The sequence below is a fragment of the Physeter macrocephalus genome, chromosome 11 (genome assembly GCF_002837175.3).
Source record: "Physeter macrocephalus isolate SW-GA chromosome 11, ASM283717v5, whole genome shotgun sequence".
NCBI classification, from domain to species: Eukaryota; Metazoa; Chordata; class Mammalia; order Artiodactyla; family Physeteridae; genus Physeter; species Physeter macrocephalus.
This window is the reverse complement of record NC_041224.1, coordinates 177,820,942-177,839,577: the sequence shown is the minus strand read 5'-3', so window position 1 is coordinate 177,839,577 and position 18,636 is coordinate 177,820,942. Positions and strand designations below refer to the sequence as shown.

General features: G+C 49.7%; 1 protein-coding gene across 6 annotated transcripts in view; it reads right to left on the bottom strand.

Moving 5' to 3' along the window:
- EVL (Enah/Vasp-like) overlaps positions 1 to 18,636 on the bottom strand; it is a 162,188-nt gene that overhangs the window by 66,652 nt on the left and 76,900 nt on the right. Inside the window, exon 1 of one of the 6 annotated variants that reach the window (XM_007109077.3) lies at positions 15,894 to 16,072. The exons of 4 other annotated variants lie outside the window; for them this stretch is intronic. In XM_007109077.3, the coding sequence (XP_007109139.1) occupies positions 15,894 to 15,904 (11 nt within the window). In that variant the 5' untranslated portion in view covers positions 15,905 to 16,072. Of the gene's footprint in view, positions 1 to 15,893; positions 16,073 to 18,636 lie in introns of those variants that run through there. One more of the 6 variants, XM_055088714.1, reaches the window with a different exon arrangement.

Genomic DNA, 18,636 nt, shown 5'->3' with positions numbered 1-18,636 from the left:
TGTGTGTGTGTGTGTGTGTGTGTGTGTGTGTGTGTGTGTGTGTGTGTGTGTGTGTGTGTTTTAGCAGTTTAGGTCCAAATTGAACTTGTGGTTAATCAAAAATCCCTATTTTTGTTCCCATTTGACTAGTGCTTGTCTATCTCTGCTTATTTTATTACCACTAACAGACCCTAAATGCAAGAAAATACTTGTTTACTTAAGATTCGTCTTATTATCCCTTTGGGATTTTTGTTTTGTTTTGCAAGTGTCAGCATCTTATTAGTTTTTATTTTTACCGATACAATTGACGTGTAACATTATATTAGTTTCAGGTGTATAACACAATGATTCAATATTTATATATATTGCAGAATGATCACCAAAGTCTAGTTAATATCCATCACACCTAGTTATGAAAATTTTCTTGTGTCGTTTGTTTTCATAAACTCCCGATTGCTCTCCAGCCTAGACATGCCTCTGAGCTCCGTATGTTTACCGTCTTCTCGACACCTCCATCGGGATATGAACACGCAAACTCTATACTACACGCGGATTTCACAGGCACCAGACACTTCAATTGTCTAAATCAGTTTTTTGAGGAAAGTTAATTTGGTAGACAAATATTAGAACAACTGAACTATTTTTTAAACACATACATACAAAATTCCCTTTACTAAATTGAAAAAGACTATTGCTACCTCTCCCCCCACCCGCCCCCCAGCCCTGGCCCCATAAAACTTGTGCCAAAGCTGGTCCTCCCGAGGGCTCATCTCGGACGGGCTGCCTTCACGTGAGCAAACAACCACTGACTAGTGGGAATCAGTCCAATATGCCGTTTGGTTTGTTCCACATGGTGCTGAACTGCCAGGCTGATGGACTTTTGACCCCTGGGACCTAACTGGCTGCTCTGAGATGCAGGTACAAGCAGAGTTTCTCTCTCAGGAGAAGGCTCTTTCAGAGCTAGCAGTCCAATTCCAGTCTCATTTTGGGCTTTTGTATGGGTATTCGTGGGCCCGGCAAAAAAATTCAAGTCTGTAACTTCCCTCCCAGTGGCAGGTGAGACGTACACTAACAAAGCTGGGACAGCTCTTTCGTCAGGACCTTAGAGGAGGAAGACGGCATCCTCTGGGCCTCAGTTTCCTCATCTGTACAAGGCTAGTCTGACCTCAGGGCCCCCCTCAGACAGCCATGTGTTCGTGCTGAGCTCTGCCCATAAGCCCAGCCCCGGGCCAGCGGTCAGTGTCTTGTCACTGGTTCAGCAGTTAACTCTTCTAGGCTAGACGTCAGAGACCACTACTGAATCCCTGCTGAAATCTCTCACTTAAAAAGAAAAAGAGCAAACACACCCCAAACTTTCTGCATGTAACTGTGAAACATACTCACAGATATTCCTGGACTTGACATAAGAAACCACTGATGCACTTGTAGATACAACTAATACACGGGAAAACACAGTGAAGGTAGCCTGAAGCCAGTCTCCACCTCTGCTTCTGTCTATTCCTTCTGGAAAAGCGCAGCTTCCACGTCCCACCAGCTGTTGGACTCCCGCCCTACCGCTCCCTACATGACGGGGAATGAGGCCCCCGAACCTCTCTCGGGCTTGCGGTGACACCCCACCCTGGCCACGCTCTTTCCTGTGCACGGTGAATGTGGAATCCTTTCCACTCTACACATACCTTTCGGGGCTTTTCCAGGCATTTACTACAAAAATTTGAAGGACAGAGTGGAATTGCATAAAGTAAGGGCAAAAAGGTGCAAAGCCGAAAAGGGAACAGAGAGCAACAGGGCCAACGAAGAGAGGCTCATGGGAAAACTAAGTCCAGGGCTGAGCACCTGTACAGCATCTGGACCTGTAAGAAGAAGCGGCCCCCGCAGCACCGTGCCCATCTCTGCCTCTCACCAAAGCTCTTGCCCGTCTGTCCTGCTTCTCAATACCTGCATCAGCATCCGTCTGCCCCATCAGACGGTGAGCTCCTGAAGGCAGGGGCTCGATTGCTTTCCCCTTCGTAAATCTGGTCCCTCGTGTGTTGCAGACACCACAAGCTGTCGAATACATGACTCTCTAACTGTGAATAAGTGCGTTTATGACCGCGTGCCCACGGGAACATTCCACCTACAATCCGACTCCGTTGATCCTCAGCGAGAGCAGCTGCCGAAAAAAAGCCTCGGTCACAGAGCACCGTGTCAGATCACCGCGGCCTGGGATCTGCGAGTCAGGAGACCGCAATGCTGAGGGTGGGCCTACTGAGAGCGAGGCTCCCAGGAGGCCAGCTGGAGACACAGACCCGCTGCTCTGGGGAAGCGCAGGCTGCCCTCTCGGGGTCCTCTGGAGGGTCGGCCTAGGAGCGCGCTCCGTCGCCTGGATCACACCTCACCCTCCCCGCCAGCACTGGCTCAACCCAATGCCCGCTCGGTCGGTCACTCCCTTCAGACAGAACAATTCATCACACTCTGTCCTGAAGGCTGACCTTGTGGCCCCAGCAGGACCAGGAACCCAGGTTTGCCTGGGACTGAGGCGCTTCCCGGGAGGTGGGGCAGGACGCTCAGCGCTAAGACCAGGATGGTCCCAGGCAAAGCAGAGCGAGTGGTTACCCTGCTGGGAGCTCCCTCTCCCTCCCCACAATAACTATCACGGGATTAAGTACCTAATAAACACCCACCGAATGTGCGTTTGGCTGATGTAAGTTGACATGAGCTGGCACCACTCCCTGCTCCCAGCTGCCACCTCTCTAGCTCTCGTTTTCTCCTCCATCAAGCTGAGAAATATGATACCTGGCCAGACAGGCCTGCAGAACAGGGGCAGGTACAGTAAGCGGCATGAAGAAAAGCTACCCAGCGTCTTCTCCGTGGGGTGGGCCATCGCCCTCCCAGGAGCAGACACTCAGGAGAGTCAGTGGGCAAAGCAGGGCTCGGAGGCCCGGCGCGGGAGACGCCCCCGCAGCACAGCCTGTGCCCCCGGCGGGCAAGCCTCCGCCCTGGGGCTCTCAGCAAAGGCAGGACCCGATGGTCTGCGCCATCAAGGGAAGGCACGCGCGCACAGCCCGTGGCACAGCCCGTGGCACTCCAGGGGTGCAGAGCGCCCGCAGAAGGGGAGCCTGGTGCGTCTGGCCCAGGGTGGGGGTGCGTGCGTCTCGGGCAGAGTACCCGGTGTTCCTGGCCGTCACCCTGGGCCGCCCGTTACTTCTCAACATGCACGCGTTCCAGGGGAACCAGGAAGCCCGCACCAGGCGTACGTACTGGCACTGCATCCCAATCCAGGGACCAAGGAACAGGGATGGAAACACAGCCCTGTCGGAGCCAAGAAACGTTCGGAAGGAACTCTTTAGATGGAGGAGTCAGGCCAAGTGAAGGGGGCAAGTTTACCTACGTCCCACAGCTAATATGGGGGAGGCCGGGACTAGACTACAGACCCCTTTCTGCTACACGACAGGGCTTCTCTGCCTCCTGAGCAAAGCATTTTTACCACGTGCAAGTTTTCTTTTTTAAGTCATTTTTTTTCTGAACCATTTGACAGTTCCAGATACCATGATACATCAATCCTAAGGTTTTTACACTTCTTTAAAATAAGGACGTTCTAATACATAACTTAAACACCATTATTACATCTAAGAAAATTAGTAATTTACTAATAGATCCAATACAGAGCCCATATTAAAAGTTACCCAAGTTTCCCCAAAATGTTTTGATTTTTTTATGGATCTAGGATCTACTCATGCATTACATTTGGTTGTGTTGTCTGCTTACTCTCTTTTAAGCTAGAACGTTAGGCCACATTTTTTTCTTGTTTTTCACTGATATTGATTTTTGTGTGTGTGAAGAGATCAGGCCAATTGTGTTGGAGGCCGTCCCCATACTGGATTGTTTCCTCGTGACTAAATTCAGGGTAAATAGGAAGAACACAACACAGGTGGTAGTGGGCATTTATTCTATCACATCACATCGGGCAGCACATTCAGGTGCCTTCTCTTTGAGAGGCAAGCTTGTCTACGGGAGCAGACGCCAGATCTCTCCAATGGAAAGGTACCTTTCTTCTCCCTTCTTCTTGGTAATGAGTAAATCCCCTATAGGGTGACTTTTTTTCCTCTTAATGGAAACAGGCCTGAAACAGGTGTGGTGTTTTCATCTAAACTTAAAATGTTTATTCTGAAACAGTTCATGCCTACAGGTTTGGTGTTTTGTTCTAAGCTTAAAATGTTATTCTGAAACAGTTCACGCCTGTGAGAAGTAGGTTCCCATAATCCCACCACTCAGGCCAGGAAATGTGATGTCATCCCAGAAAAAAGCTGTTTAGCTCAAGAGGCCCCTGCATACCAGTGCCCTCCTCTCGACCAGTGGGAGCCACCATCCTGAACTGGGTGCTTACCAATTCCGTGCATGCCTTTCATGGTACAGTCACGTGACGGACTATTTTACAGAAGTGGTTCTCAAACTTTTTGGTCTCAGGACCCCTGTACGCCCGTATAAATTATTGAAGATGGCAGTTAATTATTAAAGAAATGCAAATCAAAACTACAATGAGGTACCACTTTATACCAGTCAGAATGGCCATCATTAAAAAGTCTACAAATAACAAATGCTGGGGAGGGTGTGGAGAAAAGGGGACCCTTCTACACTGCTGGCGGGAATGTAAACTGGTGCAGCCGCTATGGAAAACAGTATGGAGGTTCCTCAAAAAACTAAAAATAGAATTACCATATGATCCTGCAATCCCACTCCTGGGCATATATCTGGACAAAACTATAATTCAAAAAGATACAAGCACCCCTATGTTCACAGCAGCACTATCTGCAATAGGCAAGTCTAGTTAATATCCATCACACCTAGTTATGAAAATTTTCTTGTGTCGTTTGTTTTCATAAACTCCCGATTGCTCTCCAGCCTAGACATGCCTCTGAGCTCCGTATGTTTACCGTCTTCTCGACACCTCCATCGGGATATGAACACGCAAACTCTATACTACACGCGGATTTCACAGGCACCAGACACTTCAATTGTCTAAATCAGTTTTTTGAGGAAAGTTAATTTGGTAGACAAATATTAGAACAACTGAACTATTTTTTAAACACATACATACAAAATTCCCTTTACTAAATTGAAAAAGACTATTGCTACCTCTCCCCCCACCCGCCCCCCAGCCCTGGCCCCATAAAACTTGTGCCAAAGCTGGTCCTCCCGAGGGCTCATCTCGGACGGGCTGCCTTCACGTGAGCAAACAACCACTGACTAGTGGGAATCAGTCCAATATGCCGTTTGGTTTGTTCCACATGGTGCTGAACTGCCAGGCTGATGGACTTTTGACCCCTGGGACCTAACTGGCTGCTCTGAGATGCAGGTACAAGCAGAGTTTCTCTCTCAGGAGAAGGCTCTTTCAGAGCTAGCAGTCCAATTCCAGTCTCATTTTGGGCTTTTGTATGGGTATTCGTGGGCCCGGCAAAAAAATTCAAGTCTGTAACTTCCCTCCCAGTGGCAGGTGAGACGTACACTAACAAAGCTGGGACAGCTCTTTCGTCAGGACCTTAGAGGAGGAAGACGGCATCCTCTGGGCCTCAGTTTCCTCATCTGTACAAGGCTAGTCTGACCTCAGGGCCCCCCTCAGACAGCCATGTGTTCGTGCTGAGCTCTGCCCATAAGCCCAGCCCCGGGCCAGCGGTCAGTGTCTTGTCACTGGTTCAGCAGTTAACTCTTCTAGGCTAGACGTCAGAGACCACTACTGAATCCCTGCTGAAATCTCTCACTTAAAAAGAAAAAGAGCAAACACACCCCAAACTTTCTGCATGTAACTGTGAAACATACTCACAGATATTCCTGGACTTGACATAAGAAACCACTGATGCACTTGTAGATACAACTAATACACGGGAAAACACAGTGAAGGTAGCCTGAAGCCAGTCTCCACCTCTGCTTCTGTCTATTCCTTCTGGAAAAGCGCAGCTTCCACGTCCCACCAGCTGTTGGACTCCCGCCCTACCGCTCCCTACATGACGGGGAATGAGGCCCCCGAACCTCTCTCGGGCTTGCGGTGACACCCCACCCTGGCCACGCTCTTTCCTGTGCACGGTGAATGTGGAATCCTTTCCACTCTACACATACCTTTCGGGGCTTTTCCAGGCATTTACTACAAAAATTTGAAGGACAGAGTGGAATTGCATAAAGTAAGGGCAAAAAGGTGCAAAGCCGAAAAGGGAACAGAGAGCAACAGGGCCAACGAAGAGAGGCTCATGGGAAAACTAAGTCCAGGGCTGAGCACCTGTACAGCATCTGGACCTGTAAGAAGAAGCGGCCCCCGCAGCACCGTGCCCATCTCTGCCTCTCACCAAAGCTCTTGCCCGTCTGTCCTGCTTCTCAATACCTGCATCAGCATCCGTCTGCCCCATCAGACGGTGAGCTCCTGAAGGCAGGGGCTCGATTGCTTTCCCCTTCGTAAATCTGGTCCCTCGTGTGTTGCAGACACCACAAGCTGTCGAATACATGACTCTCTAACTGTGAATAAGTGCGTTTATGACCGCGTGCCCACGGGAACATTCCACCTACAATCCGACTCCGTTGATCCTCAGCGAGAGCAGCTGCCGAAAAAAAGCCTCGGTCACAGAGCACCGTGTCAGATCACCGCGGCCTGGGATCTGCGAGTCAGGAGACCGCAATGCTGAGGGTGGGCCTACTGAGAGCGAGGCTCCCAGGAGGCCAGCTGGAGACACAGACCCGCTGCTCTGGGGAAGCGCAGGCTGCCCTCTCGGGGTCCTCTGGAGGGTCGGCCTAGGAGCGCGCTCCGTCGCCTGGATCACACCTCACCCTCCCCGCCAGCACTGGCTCAACCCAATGCCCGCTCGGTCGGTCACTCCCTTCAGACAGAACAATTCATCACACTCTGTCCTGAAGGCTGACCTTGTGGCCCCAGCAGGACCAGGAACCCAGGTTTGCCTGGGACTGAGGCGCTTCCCGGGAGGTGGGGCAGGACGCTCAGCGCTAAGACCAGGATGGTCCCAGGCAAAGCAGAGCGAGTGGTTACCCTGCTGGGAGCTCCCTCTCCCTCCCCACAATAACTATCACGGGATTAAGTACCTAATAAACACCCACCGAATGTGCGTTTGGCTGATGTAAGTTGATATGAGCTGGCACCACTCCCTGCTCCCAGCTGCCACCTCTCTAGCTCTCGTTTTCTCCTCCATCAAGCTGAGAAATATGATACCTGGCCAGACAGGCCTGCAGAACAGGGGCAGGTACAGTAAGCGGCATGAAGAAAAGCTACCCAGCGTCTTCTCCGTGGGGTGGGCCATCGCCCTCCCAGGAGCAGACACTCAGGAGAGTCAGTGGGCAAAGCAGGGCTCGGAGGCCCGGCGCGGGAGACGCCCCCGCAGCACAGCCTGTGCCCCCGGCGGGCAAGCCTCCGCCCTGGGGCTCTCAGCAAAGGCAGGACCCGATGGTCTGCGCCATCAAGGGAAGGCACGCGCGCACAGCCCGTGGCACAGCCCGTGGCACTCCAGGGGTGCAGAGCGCCCGCAGAAGGGGAGCCTGGTGCGTCTGGCCCAGGGTGGGGGTGCGTGCGTCTCGGGCAGAGTACCCGGTGTTCCTGGCCGTCACCCTGGGCCGCCCGTTACTTCTCAACATGCACGCGTTCCAGGGGAACCAGGAAGCCCGCACCAGGCGTACGTACTGGCACTGCATCCCAATCCAGGGACCAAGGAACAGGGATGGAAACACAGCCCTGTCGGAGCCAAGAAACATTCGGAAGGAACTCTTTAGATGGAGGAGTCAGGCCAAGTGAAGGGGGCAAGTTTACCTACGTCCCACAGCTAATATGGGGGAGGCCGGGACTAGACTACAGACCCCTTTCTGCTACACGACAGGGCTTCTCTGCCTCCTGAGCAAAGCATTTTTACCACGTGCAAGTTTTCTTTTTTAAGTCATTTTTTTTCTGAACCATTTGACAGTTCCAGATACCATGATACATCAATCCTAAGGTTTTTACACTTCTTTAAAATAAGGACGTTCTAATACATAACTTAAACACCATTATTACATCTAAGAAAATTAGTAATTTACTAATAGATCCAATACAGAGCCCATATTAAAAGTTACCCAAGTTTCCCCAAAATGTTTTGATTTTTTTATGGATCTAGGATCTACTCATGCATTACATTTGGTTGTGTTGTCTGCTTACTCTCTTTTAAGCTAGAACGTTAGGCCACATTTTTTTCTTGTTTTTCACTGATATTGATTTTTGTGTGTGTGAAGAGATCAGGCCAATTGTGTTGGAGGCCGTCCCCATACTGGATTGTTTCCTCGTGACTAAATTCAGGGTAAATAGGAAGAACACAACACAGGTGGTAGTGGGCATTTATTCTATCACATCACATCGGGCAGCACATTCAGGTGCCTTCTCTTTGAGAGGCAAGCTTGTCTACGGGAGCAGACGCCAGATCTCTCCAATGGAAAGGTACCTTTCTTCTCCCTTCTTCTTGGTAATGAGTAAATCCCCTATAGGGTGACTTTTTTTCCTCTTAATGGAAACAGGCCTGAAACAGGTGTGGTGTTTTCATCTAAACTTAAAATGTTTATTCTGAAACAGTTCATGCCTACAGGTTTGGTGTTTTGTTCTAAGCTTAAAATGTTATTCTGAAACAGTTCACGCCTGTGAGAAGTAGGTTCCCATAATCCCACCACTCAGGCCAGGAAATGTGATGTCATCCCAGAAAAAAGCTGTTTAGCTCAAGAGGCCCCTGCATACCAGTGCCCTCCTCTCGACCAGTGGGAGCCACCATCCTGAACTGGGTGCTTACCAATTCCGTGCATGCCTTTCATGGTACAGTCACGTGACGGACTATTTTACAGAAGTGGTTCTCAAACTTTTTGGTCTCAGGACCCCTGTACGCCCGTATAAATTATTGAAGATGGCAGTTAATTATTAAAGAAATGCAAATCAAAACTACAATGAGGTACCACTTTATACCAGTCAGAATGGCCATCATTAAAAAGTCTACAAATAACAAATGCTGGGGAGGGTGTGGAGAAAAGGGGACCCTTCTACACTGCTGGCGGAAATGTAAACTGGTGCAGCCGCTATGGAAAACAGTATGGAGGTTCCTCAAAAAACTAAAAATAGAATTACCATATGATCCTGCAATCCCACTCCTGGGCATATATCCAGAAAAAACTATAATTCAAAAAGATACAAGCACCCCTATGTTCACAGCAGCACTATCTGCAATAGGCAAGACATGGAAGCAACCTACATGTCCATCAACAGATGAATGGATAAAGAAGATGTGGTACCTATCTATATACAATGGAATATTACTCAGCCATAAAAAAGAATGAAACAATGCCATTTGCAGCAACATAGATGGACCTAGAGATTATCCTACTAAATGAAGTAAGTCAGAAAGAGAAAGACAAATATCATATGATATCACTTTTATGTGGAATCTAAAATATGACACAAATGAACTTATCCACAAAACAGAAACAGAGTCACAGACAGGGAGAACAGACTTGTGGTTGCCAAAGGGGGTGGGGGTGGGGGAGGGACGGAGTGGGAGTTTGGGATTAGCAGATGCAAACTAGTATGTATAGGATGGATGAACGACAAGGTCCTAGTGTATAGCACAGGGAACTATATTCAATATCCTGTGATAAACCATAATTGAGAAGAATATGAAAAAGAATGTATATACATGTATAACTGAATCACTTTGCTGTATAGCAGAAATTAACACAACATTGTAAATCAACTATACTTCAATAAAATAAATTTTAAAAAATTACTGAGGGTGCCGAAAAGCTTCTGTTTATGGAGATTAAGTCTATCTGTATTTACCATATTTGAAATTAAAACTAAGAATTTTTAAAAACACAAGCATACACTTCCTTGGCTGTCACCGTGACAATGTCAACACATGTCATGTAGCCTCTGGAAAATTCCACTTTGCACTCATGAGAGTGAAAAAGGCAAATAATGTCTCAGTATTATTACAAATATAGTTTTGACTCACAGACCCCTAAAAGGGTAGGTCTTCTGATCACATTTTGAGAACTGCTGCATTACAGTAATGAAAACAATAAATTAGATCTGCACAGAATAACATGCATAATCTCAAATGGTGACTAAGCCCCATTTCTGTGAGTGTTAGAATTAAAGAAAGGCTTTGGGTAAATGAAGAATAAATCTGGTATCAAACCCAAATAGCTTTCCTTCTACCCAAGTTGGTTGGGAGAGTCAGACTGCCACGTCATGTGCAGTCAAGACTGTTTGCCTTTTCTCCGCTCTGATGCCAGTGTCCTGGATGCCTGGACAGCTGGCTCCACTTCTCTGTGAAGTCTAGTGGAATCTGGAACAAACACTCCAACCAACTGTTGAGAGAGCCTGACATCCTTAGACTGAACCTGTCTCAACCCCTTCCCACACTTTCTCTCGAGGCCACCGACGCAGCCCTTCCCTTGGGGAGCCATCTGACAGGCCATGTGGACACGAGGACTGCTCCAACTTCAAACATACTTAAATTCCACTCTATGCCTGTGTCCCCAGAGTCTGTGCCTCTGATCACTTGTGGGAGTGGAACAGGTTTCAACACAGCCTTGGGACAGCTGTAGAGATCTGGCTGGGCCAAGGACTGGGGCAGTACGTGCATCTCCGAGGGTAAATTAACCGCCTGGGAATGAGACCTGGCTGAGCCCCGGCTGACACCCCTGATTATCGGCAGGGCGGTTCGGCTCAGATTCGCATCAGAGTAAGTGTGTGCCATCCCCTGGCCACAGGGGCGGACGCAGACCCTGCCCATGAACAGCTCTAGGCTGGGAGGGGAGGTGGTGAATAAACAGATGACTGACGGAGAGAAGCGTGGGCGCTACAGCAGGGCTGAGAAGGTCTCCCGTCTCCCGTGGTATTAACAGTGGAAAATCGGAGACTACAAAGAAAGACAGAGATTAGGAGCCTTGATTCTAACTCTGACTGTCATTCTGGGCAAGTTCCTTCGAGAGGCTATAGCTAAGCTTAGCTTTTGAAAACACAAGAGACCTGGCTTCAAAGCCCAACTCTGCCAAGTGATACCAGTGTGACCTGGAGCAAGTAAGCTAACTTTGCTGACCCCTGTTCTACCAGTGAGATGGGAACGGCAACGTAACACCTCCGAGGATGAGGGTTAAGTACAACACATGTCGAATCATATCAATATAATTAGCACAGTGCTTGGCATGTAACACTCAAAAAAGGGCACTACTGCTACTTTTCTCTTTTAAGGGTTCAGGTGTCAAAGTCTAGACTAGCTCTCAACCATCTCCTGCCTCAGGAAGCTCAGGGAACACAACACACTCCCATGAGAATAACTGAGAGTCATTATGGGAGTGTTTCTCCACTGGAGACACATCGGAGCCTTTGAATAGAAGAAGACAGCAAAGTTTCAAGACGCTCTTCAAATGACTGGGCTACACATCCCGGGACAGCAAACGGACAGCATGATCTCTGAGGGCTCGTTTGGTTGTGAGCTTCCAGGACTCAGACTCGCCTGTGAGGACAAGACGTCAAAGGAAACACCATCTGCCCTTAGAGACGGTCTTCCAAACCCTGTAGCAGAGGCAAGGGTGTGGGCTGGGGGGGTGGCAAGGCCGTGGGACTTCTTCCACGTTTGCATATTCAAGCTCTGAAGGGCTGTGGAATAAGTGGTGACTGCTGTGCTCAGGCAGCTGACCACTGACTGGTCGCACAGGGAGCCCTGGATCCATCACGAGCTGAGAACACACATGAAACATCTGCTCTCCTGGCCGCTTCTCCAACAGGCCACACTGCGGAGCTCCACTGGCAGCTTTGGTGGCCCAGCCATCTCCAGTATCATAACGAAAGTAGTTACTTAATTCCAGCAAGTTAATAAATGTGTATTGCTGGGCACTGTTTTAGGCGCTGAGGGTACACTAGTCAGCAAAACACAAAAATCCCTCCACTTTTGAACCTACACCCTTGTGGGGTGGAGACAGATGACAAACAACAAGTTAAAAAGTCATGTAATACGTCAGAAGGTGACAGGTGCACTAGAAAAACAACCAAGCAAGCACAGTAAGAACAAGAGGGAGACGCGGGAAGGGGCTGGAGTTACCCGGCTGCACCGGGAAAGGTCAGACGCATCGCTGACGCGTGGGGTCCTCCCGCTGCTGTGAGGCGCTCAGTTCCCGCTTCGTGCAGCCTCGTTCAGCCAACACTCCCTGGGAAGCCGTCTTGCACCGGCTTAACCCCCACCGACCCAGCCAGCACGCAGGCTTGCACCCGGCCTTCCCCGCATCCGCCCGAGTTGGGTTTGATTCACTTCCCTCCTTCGCACCACCCTGGATCCAGCGGGCAGTCCCAGAGGCCAGACCTCCACAGCACCTCCTGAATCCGGCCACTCTCCCACTACGCCACTGGCTCCATCACTGGTCCCAACCGTGGCCTGTCACCTGCGTGACTGCAGCAGCCTCTCCAATGCCTTCCTGCCTCCATTCTTGTCGCGCTACAGACCCTTATCCACTCGGTGGCCACAATGACTTTTCTTGAAGCTCTATCGGATGTCTTTCCCCTTGCATAACCACCCCCCCCACCAAAAAGCTTCTCATGTCACGACAAACACAGCCTGAACTCCTTCCGGGCTCCCGGGCTCTGCGTGATGAGGCCTGGCTGCCCCTCCGCCCCACCTCCCTTCACTCTCCGCTTACGTCACTTCAGCCTCCCCGTTCTTTTCCTGACCTTTGAATGCACCAAACCGTTCCCGTCTCAGGGTCTTTCCCCTCGCTGTCCCTCCCCGTGTGGCCCCTCCTCCTGTTTTCATGCTCAGGTTCTGCGTGGCTGCCTCGTGCCCTCACCAAGGTCTGGAGGTGAAGCCTGCACCAGGCGTGGGCAGGGCCCTGCCTCTGCCATCGCTCTAGCTGGTCTTTCCGCTTCTCCACGAGTTTTCGACCGCGCGCCCGCTCCCTACTGCCCCTGGTGCAGTCTCAGGACATCTGTCTTGTTCCCTCTTTCTCCCTGGCACCGAGAGCAGCCCCTCGGTCCCTTTTAAAACTCATCCCTGGGACTTCCCTGGCGGTCCAGTGGGTAAGACTCTGCACTCCCAATGCAGGGGGCCTGGGTTTCATCCCTGGTCGGGGAACTGGATCCCGCATGCATGCCGCAACTAAGAAGCTGGCATGCCGCAACTAAAAAGATCCCACATGGCACAACGAAGATCCCTCATGCTGCAATTAAGACCCAGAGCAGCCAAAAAAAAGATAAAATAAAATAAAATAAAACTCACCCCTATCCTTTGAGTCTACCTGAGACCCCACTTTCTCCCTGAGGTGCTTCCCGACAGCCCCCAACTCCTCAACTCTTGCTGCTCCCCCTGTCTATACTCACCATGGTCCACACCGCACGGGACTAAGGGCCCGTGATCCCTTCATTCCTGAGAACGCCGCCTTCCCACTCGACCAGGCTCCAAGCCGTGGCCGCTCCAGCTCAGGGGCAGGAGCGCGGAGCGTCTGCATCAGGAGGCCCGCTCCAGCCTGGGTCTCTCACTTCCCGGGCAAGTTACTCACTGCCTCTCTACCTTGGTTTCTTCCGCTATGAAGTGGGAACGATAAAAGCAATACTTGCCACCTTCAGGATCGCTGTAGGCATTAAATGAAATCATGCCAGAGAGAGCGTGCTGTACGCTGGCACGTGCTCAACAGAACTCCCCGGGCCCAGCCCAGGGTTAAGGGCTCAGAAAATGTTTCTTGGCTGATGGGCGGCCGGAGCTGGGACTGACCCGTTTTCATGATGGGAAGGCCTTTTCCATCCCCACCGCAGGAACCACGGTGACCTAGGAATCCAGCGACCACACCTCTGTTATGTCAGCATGTGGAAAGCAAACCATCCACGGCTCTCACAGCTGCTGTACGTGCGGTCCCACTGGCACCGTGAGCGCAGGCAGCCTGGTACGGGGAGGGTGGGTGCAGAAAACCTGGGTTTTGGTTTGGCTGGACCACTGACTCACTCACCAAAGAACAAGTTCTGCCCCAGCTCTGGGCCTCAATTTCCCCAACTGTGTATACCTCAGAGCTGGACTAAATAAGCAGTTCTCAGATTTCAAAATCGTCATCACCAGCAACAATACAACTTCTTTCCCTCAAAGAAATACTGAGGAATACTTTAAAAAGACAAAAGAGAGTGGATCTGCTTGAAGTGGAGGGTAAGATGCCTGAAGCACCACTAACCCAGGTGATCTACTGTAGATGGTCTCAACCTGCTTTCAAGATGGAAATTCCTAAGATTTCTACAACTTTTAAAAGATTTTTAAGAACTGCTTTGCTTCCTCCTGGTTTACTTCTGATACTGTTTTCTGCAATCAGTAGTTGACAGGATAGAGTAGGCTCAGCTTTTCAGTGTACTTTTCGGCTGGTCATGACTTTGGTGCCTGCCCACTTTGGAAGCTAACAAGCCTTTGAAACGGAAAGTCTTGTTTGCCGCAGCTCCACCCACAAGTCCTCTAGAGCTCAAGGATGATAGAAAACTGGCTGCAAAGGAGCAGGAAAGGCCAACTGCGGCCCTGGCCGTGAGAGCTGCCAGCGCCTGGAGGAAGGGGCTCCCGCAGCCTGCCCAAGGCCGCGCCACGGCGTGAGAGCGCCACCCTCTCCAGAGCTCGCCTGCCGACCAGAAGCATCGGACAGGCCCCACTTACTGTGTGTCAACTGTCATAACTCCCTGCAAAATGCTTCTAGAGAGCCCGTGTTGCATCCTGGGAGAAACGCTGGACGCAGCTGCTCTGGGTGGTTCTCCTTCCAGGCCCTCCTCAACCAGCCATGCAACCCTGAGCAAGGACCACAGCCGATCGGAGGCCAGGCCTCCTCGCCCACAGAACAGCAGTGATGACCCCTTCCTGAGCTAACCACCCAACACGGTTGAAAGAATCAAGAAAACTGGTGAAACAGCAGTTTGGGAATTGTGAAGTAGTTTTTAAGGGGAGGGATTATAATTTATGCCGAGACGCAAAGCTGCAGTGAGTCGATCAAGTCAATGCCCTAAATCCCAGAGGATAAAGCTCTGTCCTATGATCCACAATATTTTATGGGGTCACACGCAGGGCAGGGGGAAGTCATGTCTGAAACGTAATCTCACCTTTGGAAAGGGCGCTCACAATTACCAGTTCAGGACACAGACCGGCTGGTGCCCACACATGCTAAACCACAGCAGCCTAAGTGATCTGCGGTCTAAAGTCAGTCCCAAGTCTCTCAAGCAGAAGGTCAGGGTTCTGCTGTGACAGCCCAAGAGGTCTCAACTTGTACAAAAGGCACCCCAGCTCCTCCTTCTGTGCCCAGTATTCAGAGAAAACCCCCTGATGCTTTCAGGCCATTCCGAGAGAAGAGCCAGGACCTGTCCACAACACCTCTCAGCCAAGCCCCAGTCCCCTCAGATAGTTCAGAGCCCCCTCTACCATCCGAGGCAGGCATCTGACTTCTGAGGAAGTGATTCTGACACACACAAAAAAGCCATTAAAGATGACAGGCGGGCTTCCCTGGTGGCGCAGTGGTTGGGAGTCCGCCTGCCGATGCAGGGGACGCGGGTTCGCGCCCCGGTCCGGGGGGATCCCACATGCCGCGGAGCGGCTGGGCCCGTGAGCCATGGTCGCTGAGCCTGCGCGTCCGGAGCCTGTGCTCCGCAACGGGAGAGGCCACAGCAGAGGGAGGCCCGCGTACCACAAAAAAAAAAAAAAAAAAAAAGAGGACAGGCATCCAGAGACACAGGCCGGTGTGGTGGACAGGCCAGCAGATGGAGTGGGCAGGCTCCGTCATAACCTGCTGTGTGACCGTGTGAGAGTCCTCTGCCCTCTGGTCCTCGGTCTCCCATCAGTACAACCAGGGGATCTGGGGAGATCTCTATAGTCCCCGTGATTCTCGGTCTCCTCTGACGTCCCTCTGTCCCCTCTGGTCCCCGTACTCACACTGTGGCCATGGCTGCACGTCTGTAGCACAGGGAACCCGAGGAGGTAAGTCCTGTATTCCACCAGGCCAGCTGATCAGAGGGCACAGACCCTCGGAAGGCAGCAACTTGATTTTTAGACTCTACTTAAAACCAAACAGGAAAAGGAAGCTGAACGAGAGGCAAAGGAGAAACAAACCCCAGTTGAGAACTGAAACCTAGGTAGAAAATAGAGAAACAGAGCTCGTGGTGCACAGACCCACCAGCGTGGGCTGCCGGAAAGCGCCAGGCTGCAGCCTCAAGCTCCAGCGCTTTCTGCAGGGCCGGGATGAGGTCGCAGGCAGGCAGGGCGCGTGAAAGGTCAAGGCCCAGACTCCCTCACCGGTCAGGACGCCAAGGCCCAGCGCCGAGGGCTTCCTACAGGCCTTCACGGAAAGGTGCCCTGGCCCATCCTCCAGAGAATAAAAGACGACATGATGAGGTTATAGCTGGTAAAGGCTTCAGTTTTACTCCGGTATAAATTCTACACTTCTGTTGGGGAGATGCTTCTCACTAACGGTGACGTTTCTGTCGGCAACTTAGGACCCGAAAGGAAAATTTCCGAGGAATGATGGAAATGATGGCCTTGTCACCGGCTCATTAAGGGAACCTGGCCTTCTGTTTCCTCAGCTGTAAAATGGGGCTAATAATTCTTAGTTTGCTTGTCTCCACAGGGTCCTCATGAAGATAAGGTCCATTCCCAATCTTTCATTCAAAATTGACTGAGGACCCACAAAGTGTCATGCACTGTGCTAGAAACTAGAGACAAAACATTGACAGGAACAGCAGTTACTTGTCCTTAAAGGGTTTTTGCGGTTTAGAAAGGAAGAGACTAACAGGTTAGCAAATTGATATGTTAAGATATTACTGATATAGTGGAAAACAGCTACACCGAGAACAGTACAAAAGAAAGACCACTTCTAACTAGAGAGCTGAAAGCATAGGCAGTGAGAGCTAAAGGCTGAAAGTGCATTTTCAAAGGATTTCAAAGATACGCATCTCCCTTTAGGCACAGCTTCAGGTTGCAAACCACAAACTTTGACATATTGTGGTTTTCATTTTCTCTTAGTTCAAAATATTTCTATTTTTCCCTGTGACTTCTTTTATCCATAGATTATTGAGAAACATTTTGTTTAATTTCCAAATATTTGGTGTTATCTTACGTCTGTTATTATTATTTATTTCTAATTTAATTCTACTGTGGTCAAAGAACATACTTAGTAGAATTTTTTCTTTTGTTTTTCCTGGTATGACTGCAGTCCTTTTAAGTTTACTGAGACTTGTTTGATGGTCCAGCAGGTAGTCAATCTTGGTGAATGTACTACATGCACAAGAAAAGAAGATGTGTTCTGAAATTGGGTGTAGTTTTCTAAAAATGTCAATTAAGTCAAGGTGGTTAAAAGTGTGGTTCGGGGGCTTCCCTGGTGGCACAGTGGTTAAGACTTTGCCTGCCAATGCAGGAGACATGGGTTCGAGCCCTGGTCCGGGAAGATCCCACATGCCGCAGAGCAACTAAGCCCGTGTGCCACAACTGCTGAGCCTGCACTCTAGAGCCCGCGAGCCACAACTACTGAGCCCACGTGCCACAACTACTGAAGCCCATGCACCTAGAGCCTGTGCTCCGCAACGAGAAGCCACCACAATGAGAAGCCCGCGCACAGCAACGAAGAGGAGCCCCCGCTCACTACAATTAGAGAAAGCCTGCAGGCAGCAACGAAGACCCAACGCAGCCATAAATGAATTAAAAAAAAACAAAACAAAACTGTGGTTCGGATCTTATGTCTTTATTGGTTTGCTGTCATTGTTGACTTATTTTTGTCTAATTGTTTTATCAATTGCTGAGACAAAGGTGTTAAAATCTCCAAACGTGATTGTGGATTTGTATTTCTGTCAATTTTTATTTCATGTATTTTGAAGCTCTTGTTAGGTATATATATATTTTTTAAAAAAAAATTTTTTAGGTACATATATTTTTAAGACTAGTCTATCTTCCGGATGAACAGACCCTTTGATCAGTATGAAATGCCCCTCTTTATTGCTGGTAACACTCTTTGTCTTTAAGGTTACTTTAACTGATATTAATGTAGCCATTGGAACTTTCTTAAGCTTACTATTTACCTAGTATATCTTCTTCCATCCTTATTGGTTTTCCACTGCTGCTACAACAAATTACCACAAACTTATGGCTTATAACAACACAAACTTATTACCTTAGTTTTGTTAAGATAATAGTAGGCCAGCCATCTGACATAGATCTCACGGCCTCACTGGGCTCAAATCAAGGTGTTGGAAGTGATACAGTCTCTTCTGGAGGCTCTAAAGGAGAAGAATTTCCTGGCCTTTTTTTCAGATTCTAGAGGCTACCTGTACTCCCTGGCTCATGATATACATATATGTTATGAAATAATCACCACAAGTAAGCTAATGAACATATCCATCCCTACCTTTTTTTTTTTTTAAAGATAGATTTTATTCATTTTATTTTATTTTATTTATTTACTTTTGGCTGTGTTGGGTCTTCGCTGCTGTGCACGGGCTTTCTCTAGTTGTGGCGAGCGGGGCTACTCTTCATTGTGGCGTGTGGGCTTCTTATTGCAGTGGCTTCTCGTCGCAGAGCATGGGCTCTAGGTGCGCGGGCTTCAGTAGTTGTGGCTCATGGGCTCGGTAGTTCTGGCTCACGAGTTGTGGAGCGCAGGCTTAGCTGTTCTGGCGCATGTGGGATCTTC